At 34.4% G+C, this 13,254-nt stretch overlaps 1 protein-coding gene and 1 long non-coding RNA gene across 2 annotated transcripts; one reads left to right on the top strand and one right to left on the bottom strand.

Annotated features, from left to right (window-relative positions):
- Positions 1–1,183: 1,183 nt before the first annotated feature.
- LOC108213692 (uncharacterized) lies at positions 1,184–1,936 on the top strand. Its single transcript, XR_010289753.1, has 2 exons — positions 1,184–1,444; positions 1,574–1,936. It is a non-coding gene; the product is annotated as an uncharacterized LOC108213692 (long non-coding RNA).
- A 765-nt stretch (positions 1,937–2,701) lies between these two features.
- Positions 2,702–8,745, bottom strand: LOC108215234 (uncharacterized). The gene is made up of 7 exons (XM_017387638.2): positions 8,416–8,745; positions 7,884–8,009; positions 7,548–7,748; positions 5,098–5,194; positions 3,604–3,707; positions 3,391–3,442; positions 2,702–3,257 (listed from the first exon to the last, which is right to left on the bottom strand). Exons 1-7 carry the CDS (start codon positions 8,628–8,630, stop codon positions 3,030–3,032), a joined length of 1,023 nt encoding a protein of 340 aa, XP_017243127.1. The 5' UTR covers positions 8,631–8,745; the 3' UTR covers positions 2,702–3,029.
- Positions 8,746–13,254: the final 4,509 nt, after the last annotated feature.

Here is a 13,254-nt window from a genome sequence, read left to right as displayed (position 1 = left end):
GTAGTACACATGAATATATGAAAATATCAAAATATTAAATTAAAGATTTGGTATTAAGAACAAAGACAATAATGTTCCAACAAACTGAGTAGTGTACGTTAAGGAATTAGTCAGGTCACAACTATGCACGTAGTAGTGTTCTAAAAATCGCCGAGTCGGCCGAGTACTCATTCCGAGTACTCGTTTTTAACCCCTCGTCCGATCCGAGTTCCGAGTAATCGGGTTCAAAACCGATTTATTAAAAAATCAGTCAGAACTCGGTTTGACTCCGAGTACTCGAGGTCAAATCCGAGTTTGACTTATCAATTTTTTATTATTTTATTTGAAAATTATTTCAAAAGAGACTAAACGTAAATTTATATATGTTTTGGTCTTGTTTTTGCAAAGTATTGACATTAATTAGAAAGTATATGTGTTTTATCATTAAAACTTGTGAATGATTATTATGTCAAAAACAATCGAACAAGTAACTTTTATTTGAACTTCATTATTTCAAGTGTGTTATTAAAATATTAATAATATCAGACAGTTTTATTATTAATCAGTATATAACTATATATATGAGAGAAAAAATTAATTAAAAAAATACCCGATTAGTTATCCGATAACTCATTCCGAGTACTCTTCCGAGTTCCGAGTACTCATTTTTCCGGAACCAAACCGAGTTGGACCGATTTCCGATTTTTACAACCTTGGCACGTACTAATCTAAATTATCTTTACTTTTTAACAAAACTCGGTTGACTATAGTAGATAGAGCTGCCCAGGAGCACCTTGGCTGACCATAGATGATGCATCATCCATCCTATCGATATGGTTAAGACTCGAGTACGGTAAAAAAAATAAAAAACCGAGTTTTTGGATCTAGATTTATCGAATCAAATTATTTTTCTACACAGGTGCCATCAAAATATTATATAAAACAAATAATAATTTGTCGTTAATATTTAATATGTTTATTATTGAATCAATCTCTACAGGAAAAATCAATAATAGTAAATATTCTTATAAAAATCTTACTGACGCGCTACTTTAATCCAATTTTTCCGGTTTGTTATTTTAAGGTTTCCAAAAGGTGGTTCTAGATTTCCTGGAACGCATCAATGCCGCCGTATCTATTAAAATTTTCATTTCTTACCGTAAAATAATTATAAATAGAGATAGAAGAAAAGAAGACTTGCTTGAGCCTCTGCCTCTCTCTCTCTCTGGGCTCAAAAAAGGCTACGGGTCGATTATAGTTGCTATCTGTTTAACAAACATGCAATCTGATATGCATATGAAACCAACCTTTTCAAAGACTATGAGCAATATAAACCTTGGTAACATGGCTTCTTCCTCGTATTCGTTCCATGAGTTGTTAGCAATACCTTCTTCCAAGCTGCACTGCAAGAACCTGCGTCGATCCTCGTTGAAAGTCATCAGAGCTCAAAACTATAAAGATGAAGGTATTCACATTTCTCAAAAGTTATGTAATTATGTCACAAATAATTAACTTTTAATTTTGCAGGTTTTAATATATCGAAATGAGCAAGTACTAACACAAATTGGTGGTATTATAAATGATATTTGTGCAGGGAGATCAAGTAATATGGTAGATGCAAATCTGAGAGTCCTTAAAGAAAGAATAGAACAAGTGAGAAATAAGGAGAGACTAGAAAGATGTTGCACAAGTGAGCAGGGCTGGAATTATACACCTGTTTACTCTTCTCATTACAAAAAACAAGATGTGTTGTCCCAGTGTTATGATCTCATAGGCTTGGTTTTCGGAACTGCTGGTCTTGCTGTTCTTTTCGGAACTTTGGTTTTGTGCATGTTTTCCCTTCTCCTTCATCTAAAACAGTGATAGTCCTGTCTTTTTAACTGATTATCACGCGAAGATATATGTATTTCTTCGTCGGTTTATTTTCATGTAATAAGAGCCTTTTTACTTTCTTCTACATGTACTCTGTTTTCTAATACTGGCATGAGAACAAAGTTTCTGTTGTCTCCACAATCTGTCCTTTCAGTCTCACGTGAGGGTAAAATTTACATGCAGAACAGTTTGATTTTGTCCAATTATAATCCGCGAGACGACATCTTAAATTTAACAAGAAGAGATCAATGTTGTAAACTTGCATATATAAAAAACAACAAGAGTTGTTATAGTGTTCTGTTGGTTGCTTTGAAGTTTGAAAGATGTAGCTCAATCGTCAAATGCTTCTGATACTATAGATTAAACCAGACTAATGTTCCATTTTAAAGTCTTGCACACTATATTAATCAAACAGCATATAAACATTAACGAACTAAAAGGTGCCGAACATATGGAATGTGTGCAAAATGTGTAAACATTGTTAGAGCCGTCGTATCGGCCAATGTAATGGATATCTCAATCTTGTAGCATGAGCTGTTCAAGAACCGATTGATATCACAGTTATGTAGCATGAGCTGTTGTACAACCAAAATGTAACCGAGTTGCAACTAGCAATGCCTAGGCCTGAATTATACCTGTTCGGTTTAAACCAACAAATACCATAACTTTACGAACAGATCAGAGGTTTTAGATGATCATGCAAATAGCAAGGAGCAGATTCATCAATTTTTAACCAGTGGAAATCAGAATAGTCCCCTTTTAGGTGAGAACTGCTGCCGGCAATGGCTATATGACAATAGAGATGGCCATTTAGCAAAAAGAAAATGCCACAGCCCATAAGGCGAAAATATGAAGGAAACAAAGGGGCAACAGACTTGATAAAAAAAAAATTGTGTGCCTACACTTGTTTGAAGAGTTCCATTACAAGTGGTTTAAGTAGTATAATCAACAGTCAGAAGTTCCAATTCATGATCTGGAAACAACATACATCTACACAGTAAGATGAAAGACATAATATTTCCTAACAAGACCAATAACATCAGCATCTTTCACTAAATTAACATTCTTCCACAGGTCATGCATGCACATTTCCTTCATCTCCATCCCCAAAAATACGAACAAACATACTTGGGCTGAGCAAACTCTGCTACAAATACGACAGAAACATATATCATACTTCATTTTCGCACAAAAGCTACTGTAGCAACCCGCGATCCAACTGATCCTCCAAACATAAATGTCGGGTATGAACGGATGTGATCAAGGTAGCTGAACAACGGAGAATTACTGCCAGCTTCTTGGCTCACAGAAGTCTCAGACTCCTGCGATGCAGCAACCCGTCTGTGATTATAATTATCAACTTCTTGCACCAACTCATCTTTCGTACTGTTACACGATGTTATTACCTACAGTGAGAACAGAAAACGATGAATAATGTTATGATGCAAACATCAAGCAGAAATTTGTACCAAACATATGGACAAGAGTGTCAAACTCTCAGATCACAAAAGTTTGTCATGAGATATTGAGATTACTTACCAGCAGTCCACCAGTAGCTACAAGCTTTGAGATGGAATCCCAATACATGATCCTGCAATTTGTAGTTGATTTTAGTACTATGTTCTCAATCCGATCAAAACTAAATAAAGGTTCAGAGTTCAGACTTAAGGAAGAAAGAACACATGATAAATGCACGCAAGAAAATAAATGAAGACTAACAACCTATTCACATTCTATAACTTGGTGCCATACCTTTTAATAGGACCATCAGGATGCAAACCGATGGCATCTAAAGTTCCTTTATCAATAACAAGCTGAAACTTTCTCTCTATTTTTGTATCAAGAACATCATCCACCTGAAAACCATATCAAAAATTAAACTGGTAAATGAACATAACCAATAGTAAATGATAACCTAATATTAGTTGTTGAAGAAAATTAGAAAAAGAAATATAGTATAAAATGTTTACATCTTAAGGGGGGCTGGGGGTAGTTTACAGATTATATACACTGTGCAAACCCAACAAACTACTTCCTCGTAAAAAATTTAACGACAACTTTGGCAAATTGAGTATACACAGTCTGCAACAAAATGCTTTGTGATTATGAAGTCATTTACACCGAGCTGTTTATATTCATCTATCTATACTAAACTATAATAACTGAACATAAGGATAACTTGTAGTTTGGTTATATGTTTGGTCATTCCTAAATCACCCTTTTCTTTGCCTTTTTCAAATAATAAATCGAAAAATTATATAAACAATAAGAGACTACAAGACAAACACGAGTGATCATGTAACTATTCTTAGTTCTAACGTATTCTAGTTCAAGACAAATAGGAAGCCAATATAAATTTTATAAAAATATTTTCCTCATAAATGAAAAAAAAAAAGAAATATGAAAATATGATCTAAAATTAATCAAAAAGCACATGAAAAATATGATTAAAAGTTAATCAAAAAACACATTAAAAGTATGATTTAAAATTAATCAAAAAACATTAATATTAGGAAAACATTTACACATAGATGATAAAAAAAGTCTATTGTTTCTACTACCCGTTTACCATATGACAAAAACATTGTAAAAGCTAAATCTCCAAGTGAAACCATAATCAATCGATTAATAATATTTAATTAAACTTCAATACATTATCATAGAATTCTTCATGCAAAAATATGTGCGCATCCAACAATACTACTATTAAAATGCTGTTAAAAATTAACTTTTAAGTAATAAATATCGAATTAGGCATGTTTCACACGGGTTTAAGGCTAGTTATGTATAAAACTTGTACCATAATGTATTAACAATTATACCATGAATGTATTACAGATACAAGCAACAAAACTATTTCCCCTCGTGTGGCAGATCAAAGATGTTTAAATTAGTTTATCTTTACATTCTCTATTTAGTACTATCCTCATGAAATCAAACTAGGAAAACATCATTTCATACAAATGTCCTAATGGGCTATCAATTTTTGTTTATTATTCTTTGAGGCAGATAGAAAATAAGAAATTTTGCTCAGTTTTGCACAAACTAGCAGGTCCGCAAATTCCATTAGTGTAACAAAAGATAGCTTATAACTTAAGGAACTACAACTAAAAAATTTCAAAATTAAATGCAAAAGGGCAAGCAGTTCTCCCTACACAGATTGACAATAAATAAGTGTGAAAGATTAGATATATGTGAAATAGCCGAAGTTTACAGCTGGCTTTGTAGTTTGTATGGTTACCATACCAAGAATTTAAGACCGGAAAACCCATCACGATCAGCAAGGCTTCTAGCAAGATCAATTGCTCCTTCACTGTAATCAGTTCCAGTAAGATCTGTGAACCTACACCAGTAACACAACTGGTTGGTTCAGACCTTTAGTCATATCACTATAAATGGGGATAAAACAATTTTGGCGATTGAGGTAATGCATAAAGCTCAATGCAGAATTAAATATGGTAAACAAGAGGATCATACATAATTGCCAAGTGCAAGTTATGCGTCAAAGGACAAAAGTTATCTTCAGCATTAGCGCAATTCAGAATACGACATGTTCACTTATATCGGAAGCCCATCGATTGAACTCCAATTATATGTGTGTACATTAAATATCCGTATAAGACTAAAGTTAAAGTGTGACACATTATATGCAACTGACTTGGTAAACCCAAACAGCTAAATAATTAGTAAGATCTAGTATTAGCACTGCTGTTGTAACTGTGGTTCGACTTGGTTCAGTGTTATTTAGTTAATCTAAAACCAAGCCTTCAGCGCTTAAAGCGTTGCTCTTTCTTGTTTCAAAGTAAGATTTCCAGAGAGATGTGTCACATGCATAAAGATTCTTATATATTGTTTATGATCAAAATACCTCTAATTTTATGCCATAGATTACAGATACCTTAATGCGAGAAATTAGGTATTAAGATTATCAGAACAAACAACATATTTGGAATTTTTATCAAATATATGTGTACATAAATACTTAGTTACTTGGTATACAGGTAAAAGTTAAAACTAATAGAAACTAACTGGTAGAGAAATATAATATAGAACACATATTATATAATATTGTCATTTGTGATTGAAACAATTAAGTTAAATAACAGAACCAAAATCAAGAAACACCGGACTCTCTTCTCGACCCTAGATTTAAAACCATAAACTGTCTATCGGTTCCAATCTGGTCAGACTGGGCAGCACAATTTGTGGTTGTTGGGTTTGGGTACATGATTACCAGTAATTATGTACACATATTACAAGGTAAAAGCAGATGAACTAGTCAGACAAAATAGTTATAACAGAGAGAAGTAAGCCCCATGTAGATCGGAATCAAAAGACAATAAGGCTACCGGCATGATAAAGAAATCAAGGAAAAAGAAACTATGGTCAGAAGTTATTCAGTTGTAAGTATACTGAGATGAGTCTGGTCTCCACCCTTCTTTTAAATTTATCAAGTCTGGACTCTTGGCTATGCAATTTATTTAACACCAGATTTTGTACACAATCATTTTCCGCATAAGATCTAGTATATAATCAATTCCCTCTTAAGATCTAGTTATGAATTGACAGTCAAAAGTTAATTCCTTCTGGTCAGCGATCCAATCCTAGCATGCTTTGACAGATGCACACATTTCTCATGCAGCAGTATTTTCCAAAGTCATGTCAACGAAGCGCCCTCGTCGCAGTAACGCATAAAATTATGCACACATACAACTTTAGGATCATAAACAAGTAATACTCAAATAGGAGTAGCATATAATTATTCACTGAACTTTTACTTCTTCTGGGAAATCTTATTAACAAGCAACAGAAAGAGGTGGTGCTATGTAAAAAATAGTACCGAGTCAAGTGACATAGGATTTTATATAAGCAAGTATAGATGAATTCGCAAACATCCTCTATACAATAGTGGCCACATGCAGGCAGCCCTCTGCATGGAGCAGCCAGCACCAAGGCTAAGTACTGGTTCTGAACCTAAATTGACCCATCTCTAAAGGGCATAGCAGAACAAGGCTACACCTATTTCTAGCTTCAGCCAAAAATAAAATACTACTTTAGAAATCTCACTTTAGTTAGCAAACTTACCGAATAATGGGTCCTGTTCGGTCGTTTAATTCTTCCTAAGAACCTTGACGCCCCACGGAGCTTAATAAGAATATCAAAGCCAATTCAGACAGATGTTTATACTTAATATTTTTTGTTTACTCCCAAGTCCCAGCGTGAGTAGTTGAGGCCTAAACAACACAGAGGCAAGTTCGTACATGACATTTCTTTTTATATTTCTGGCGCAAGTAGTTCCCCAATAGTAAAGCCAATTAAGTAAGTGAGTCCAAACTACACAAAAGGCTCTTTAACATTATCAAGTTGATGTATACTATCTTTACATGCTTCCAAATGGTATTGAAAATTGAAGTAATACATGAAAGTCAGTCTGAAGTCTGAACACAGTCAATCTGAACAGAAATAAACAGATCAAACATAGTATTAAGTATTAAACACTAACCCATAATGGCGCCTTATATATATATATATATATATATTTTTACTTCTTTTGTAAAGAAGTGACTTGCGAAGACATTTTAAAAGTTGCAAGTATTTGATTAAGTCAGCGTCAAAGTGGGGGATGTTATTCATCCGGACACCGAACTGTTAAACATGCAAATACTACACAAATAGTAGAAAGCTTTATAGTGTACCCCTGCTTAGCAAATTCTTGAAGCAGCAGACCGTTCCCAGTCCCAACATCAAGCACACTCCAGTCGGTTAGATCCTTTTCACCCTGTTCGGGAGTTACTGAAGTATCATCAGCCACATGATTAAGCATTTGACCTTGAGCTATGTCATTGCACAAGCCTTTGGTCCATGATGCGACCATTTCCATAACATCAGCCCCAAACCTATCACATAAAATAGATTTAAATTTAAGAAAATGACCGGGAATAAGAAGTTTTTCCCTCTACCAGGCTTGTTGCTTGCAGCATGATGTACTTAATTTCAACCAAAAATGAGTAGAAAAAGGTATGAACAAGTACCAAACTTCACCAGTGTGGCCATGCTCACGAAAATTTGCCAACTCATCTGCATAAGCAGCATCCCAGTAACTTTGAAAGCCTAACATTGATGAAACTGGTTCAGCATCAGGCTCCTCCTTGTCAGAACTGTACATACAACATCTAAAGTTAGTAAAGCACGAGTCTTTCCACTGCTCCTCCAATAACTAAGCATTAATTTGAGTAACTGATCCAATCAGTACACATGACCATCAATATATATCATAACACAATGGCATAATAATCATTTCTAACAATAAGAAAGATCAACCAGTCTCTCTCTCTTCTACTACTAACATAATTAAACCCTTATATACACTCTGATAACTGATCTAACTGCTACCAATCACAATCATCTATTTATATAAACACATTAGTAAACCCGTTAATCAGCATTTAATTAGTCAGAAATTAACAAAACAATTCAGCCTATTTTCACACGCAATAGTTCATAAAATCAAACTAATCACACTATTAGCAACTCTATCTCTTTTCTTAAACACACAGACACAACCTGTAATCGGAGGCAGAACGGTAAGGAACAGCGGAGAGAACTTCCGAAGCATCAGCGTGACGCTGATCATCATCGAGTGTACTACCGTAATCGCTCTTAATAGACCATGAATCGGCGGCTACAGAGCGGTCGTCGTCGGAGATGAGATCAGTGTTGGTCGGCGGGCGCGCCGTGGAGACGTCGGAATCTTCCGGAGGGAGTCTAATTCCGGCCATGGGGAGATGGAGAAACCCTAGATTAACTAGATTTGGGGGAAGTTTAAGAAGAAGAATTATCTGGGGGAGTGAGAAATGGTGTTTACTGTGGTAATTATACGCTCTTCAACACAGGATAAAATTTGAAGATTTGGGAACATATGGATACCACATCTTGTTTTATTCATTTATTTGATTTGATTATTTTTTTTACAGGATTTATTTGATTTGATTTCTATGAACATTAACAATTTAACATGTCTGTCATTTTTTAATAATGAGGGCTTATATGATTTATAAATTAAATTAATATCTATTCTAATAATTTTCGAAATAAGTCAGAGTCGAACCCGGTCCCGGGATATTGATAGGTCTATTTGGTTGAATGTATTTTTGAAGTGTTTGGTACCCATTTTCTTGACAAAAATTAGTATTTTCTAAAATATATTTTATATATTTTTAGAGAAAAGTAATTTGGAGGTGTTGTTTACTTTATTGACAAATAAAATATTTATTTTCTACAAAACTACTCACATATATGTACATATGTTGTGTAATATTATTATTTTAAAATATAAAAAATTTATATACTTTTATCATAAAAAATGTATTTGTTTTCAAAAACATTAGGTGAGAAAAACAGGCCCTTCAATTTATTTTTTTCAAATACATTCGATATATTAGTTAAATAAAATGGAAATATTAGTTAAATAAATTAGGAATTTTTTAGAAAACTAATAATACGAAAAAAATATAGACCTTATTTATTAAAATGACTCTTGTGTACGTGGGTAGTGCTCATCTGAGTATTGGTCCTTTTCATCACAATTTTAACAAATAGTATCACTTCAAAACGTATTTTTAAATTGTGTTTATATAAACACCACATCATGTTTCGTTTTGAACATACATTTATATTTTATTTTTTTAAAGTTCAAAAACAATAATGATATTTTGGGTTAGAACACAACTTTAAGTTATGTTTTAAGTGTAAAATGATATTTTATCCCGGTGTCTAATTTTCATTTTTTTAAAGTTCAAATCACTATTTAAAGTGATGATTTGAGTTTAAAAAGTTATTTTTAATTGTGTGTTAGGTGTATAACACAACAATATGCTGGATTATTTAAAAAAATTTAAACAAAAAGGTAAAGCGCAGCATGAAGTTGCGTTGATAGTTCCGTGTTGAAATTAAACTATCTTACGTCTTGTTAGTGTATTCATGGTCCTTTTTTTATATTGTGATATTTAGAATATTTTATATTGTGGACTTTTTCAGCGCTTATCCAACATACTCGTTTATTTTTGCTATATAATATACCCAATGACCACACTTATAACAAATTTTTATCACATTGACAATATCGCTGGTTGAACGAGTAAAATAATTATATTTTTATTTAGTGATTTTCTTTAACTAAACGATTGAAATAAGTAACACACAAAATGTGTCAAAAAATAAGCACTCCTGCAAAAATGTCGCAATGGTGTCTTAAATCAGTAGTAAATCTAATATGTGCCTTATTTAAAAAAAAAAAAACAACTATGCATGTCTTAAACTATCTTCATCAATAAAAATTTTATTTTCCTTCTATTTCAATATATCTCCCTCCTCTCATCTTTTTCATTCCATCTAATATTAATTCAAATTTACTATTATTTTAATAAAACATAATTGCAGGATAAGTTGTTGAAATTCATATATCAAAATATTATTCTTAATCACTAATACATTATTTTGATAGTGTCATGTTCCACATAGAACAATTACGCATAAAACTCTTAGAACCCTTACCTTATTTCTAGTATTTTTTTTTTTTGAAAAGCTAAAGATTTCATTGCAAAAAACGATTACATATCATCAGCAACCAGACAGCACAAGGCCGAAACAGCAGGCCAAAACAAAAGAAATGTTTCAACTACCAACCCAAAAACTAATCTTGACATAGCTTCCACCACTAACCCACCCAAAAGACAACACCTGACAAAATACTTAGATAAACTGAAAGAGCATCTTAACTTCTTAAGAAGACAAATAGCGGCTGAAAATATAGCAGAGATAGGAGTAGCAGAGGCCTCAACATGCATGTACGGGATTAGTCTAGGATCACAATGGCTTCGACAAATTCACCTTCTTCATTCTCTGAAACTGCAGTGTATTTTATTTTCCTGAGCAGCAGTAGCCTGATCTAGATTAAAATGAACTCTACCGTTACTTGGCCCAAAATAGATCCATTTGAGCATAATGGGCTCCTCTCTTGGCCAGATGATCTGCGTGCATATTTAAATCTGAAGGAATAAGTTTTATTTGAATTCCATACGAGCGAATGATCGATCTCCACATGTCGCTTTCTTCATTAGAATCCACCAAAATTTCTGCCAACTTACTTAATAAATATTTGCAGTCTGTGTATATTAAAATTGAAAATGCTTTCCAGCTTTTATTCTTTATCGCCTCCAAGAGAAATTTCAATGCTCCCCATTCCGTTTCCGCCTGCGAGGATAGGGCCTGAAAATGAAAAAATGGCTTCTCCACTATGGTTAAATAACAACCCCCCTATACCTGCATGGACGTGATTACGAGAAGCCTTCCAGGATCCATCTATAAAACTTATGAACTTAAAATTAACGTTCATCAATGCATTACGTTGAGAAGTCTCTGAGTACGTAATCGATCCCATTGGATTACTGGTCCACCAAATTCCAGCCTCTTCAGTAATCAAGTTAAAAGCTATGCACCATTCTTTTGACTGATTTTTTGCAGCAGCTAAAATGTTCTCCTTCTTAGGTGGTTTGCTATGAAAGATTTTCTGGTTTCTTGCCAACCAGATTGACCAACAAACTGCACTTACTACCACCCTCCAAACATACTTTGATTTCTTTGGCGGAAATAATTTGTCCATCATCCAAAAATCCATGAGGGAGCGTACTTGATAATTCCTAGGATGAAGGTGCCACCATTGAAAGATTTCAGACCATACAAAATTCGAAAACTCACAATCTAAAAATATATGATCTGCTGATTCTGTGTTGAAGTTACAAAACGGGCAAGAGAGATCGACTGCTATGTTGATGCCGCGATGATCTAGAAAATCCTTAGTAGGTAGAATTTTCATTTGAATCTTCCATAGAAATATTTTGATCTTCTGTGGGATTTTCAAATTCCAGATGAAAAACCAAGGCACCCTTTCTTGATTACCCATGATCTTTTCCACAGCAGATTTGACAGTGTACTGAGACTTTGATGGGATCCAAATCAGTGAATCCTTGCCATTTTGTAATTTGACATTGTCAATTATAGACTGTAGCCTGACCAGCTCTTCTGATTCCTAAGACCTGAGTGATCGAGTCCATCGTGTCTTACTTAAATCTGGAGATGAAAGCTCGCTCCATAATTGAAGAAAATAGCTGATAGAGACCTGTTTCAGAGTGGATAACATGTAGAGCTTCTTAAACGTGACTTTCAGTGGTTCACTTCCAAACCACCAATCCTCCCAAAAGAACACGTCTACACCATTTTTCACTTTCCACTTGAAGTTATGATTGTCCAAGGCTCTTTCAAATAATGGATGTGAATTCGCAGCTAAAATGTCCTTCATGATCCCTGAAAGATTTTTTTGTCTCAGGCCATCTGAAAGACTTTCGAAACCATTACAGTTATATTTCCCTCGAAGCCACACATTCCAGAACCTTCCTCTTTCATTGTCCCATCTGAAGGTCCATTTTCCTAATAGTGCCAAGTTTCTTGTCTTGATGGGGATGAGACCAAGCCCACCCTGAACTTTAGGTTTGCAGATGTTATTCCAAGCTGTCAAGTGGAGTTTTCTGTTGTTGTTAAGGCTTAGAGGAGTATGGCCCCACAGAAAATCCCTTCTGATTTTTTCAATTTGGTCGCTCACTGCAGATGGTAACATATGAATATTGAGCCAGTAGATTGGCAGGCTATCAAGAACGGATTTTACCAGTGTTAGTCTGCCTGCAAGATTGAGATAATCTGTTTTCCAGCTAGCAAGCTTGTTCTTGAATTTTTTGATAAGAGGTTGCCAGAAAACCTTCTTTTTAGATGAGTAACCAATTGGCATGCCTAAGTATGTCATCGGCCAGGAGCCAATTTTGCATTTGAAGATCCTTGCAGCGTCCACCAGAACTGAACTTGCACTACTTGAGGAGAAAATTTCACTTTTATCAAAATTGATCTTGAGCCCGAAGATCAATTGGAAGCATTGCAGAATGACTTTAGCACTCTTAATTGTTTCCAAAGAATTATCAAGGAAAAGCACCGTGTCATCTGCGTATTGAAGGTGAGTTAAGGGTTGGGAGGATTTGTTGATACAGATGCCCTTGATGAGACCTTGCTTACTAGCCTCGACAAACATTGTGTTCAGTGCTTCACCGACCAGGTTATATAAGAGAGGGGAGAGGGGATCCCCCTGCCTGAGCCCTCTACCCGGAGAAAACTCCTTCGTGGGAGTGCCATTTATAAGAAGAGAAATTCTCGATGTATTTAATAATACCTTTATCCACTTAATCCATGTATAATCAAAATTCATCTTTTCCAGCACTTGTATCAGGAAGTCCCAACTAACTGAATCGAACGCCTTTTCGAAATCAAGCTTGAGGACTAACCCTTTACACTTGTTTTTCT

This window comes from Daucus carota, chromosome 3 (genome assembly GCF_001625215.2).
Source record: "Daucus carota subsp. sativus chromosome 3, DH1 v3.0, whole genome shotgun sequence".
Taxonomy (NCBI): domain Eukaryota; kingdom Viridiplantae; phylum Streptophyta; class Magnoliopsida; order Apiales; family Apiaceae; genus Daucus; species Daucus carota.
The sequence above is the reverse complement of the archived record's forward strand: the minus strand, read 5'-3'. Positions and strand labels throughout refer to the sequence as shown.

Excerpts from the sequence above, each read along its gene's own strand:
- LOC108215234 (XM_017387638.2), bottom strand. The coding sequence starts at position 8,630 with ATGGCCGGAATTAGACTCCCTCCGGAAGATTCCGACGTCTCCACGGCG. Across the intron at positions 5,195-7,547 it reads CAAGAATTTGCTAAGCAGGG|GTTCACAGATCTTACTGGAA; the intron begins GTACACTATAAA and ends TTACTGGTGTAG. Across the intron at positions 3,708-5,097 it reads TTTCCGGTCTTAAATTCTTG|GTGGATGATGTTCTTGATAC; the intron begins GTATGGTAACCA and ends TATGGTTTTCAG.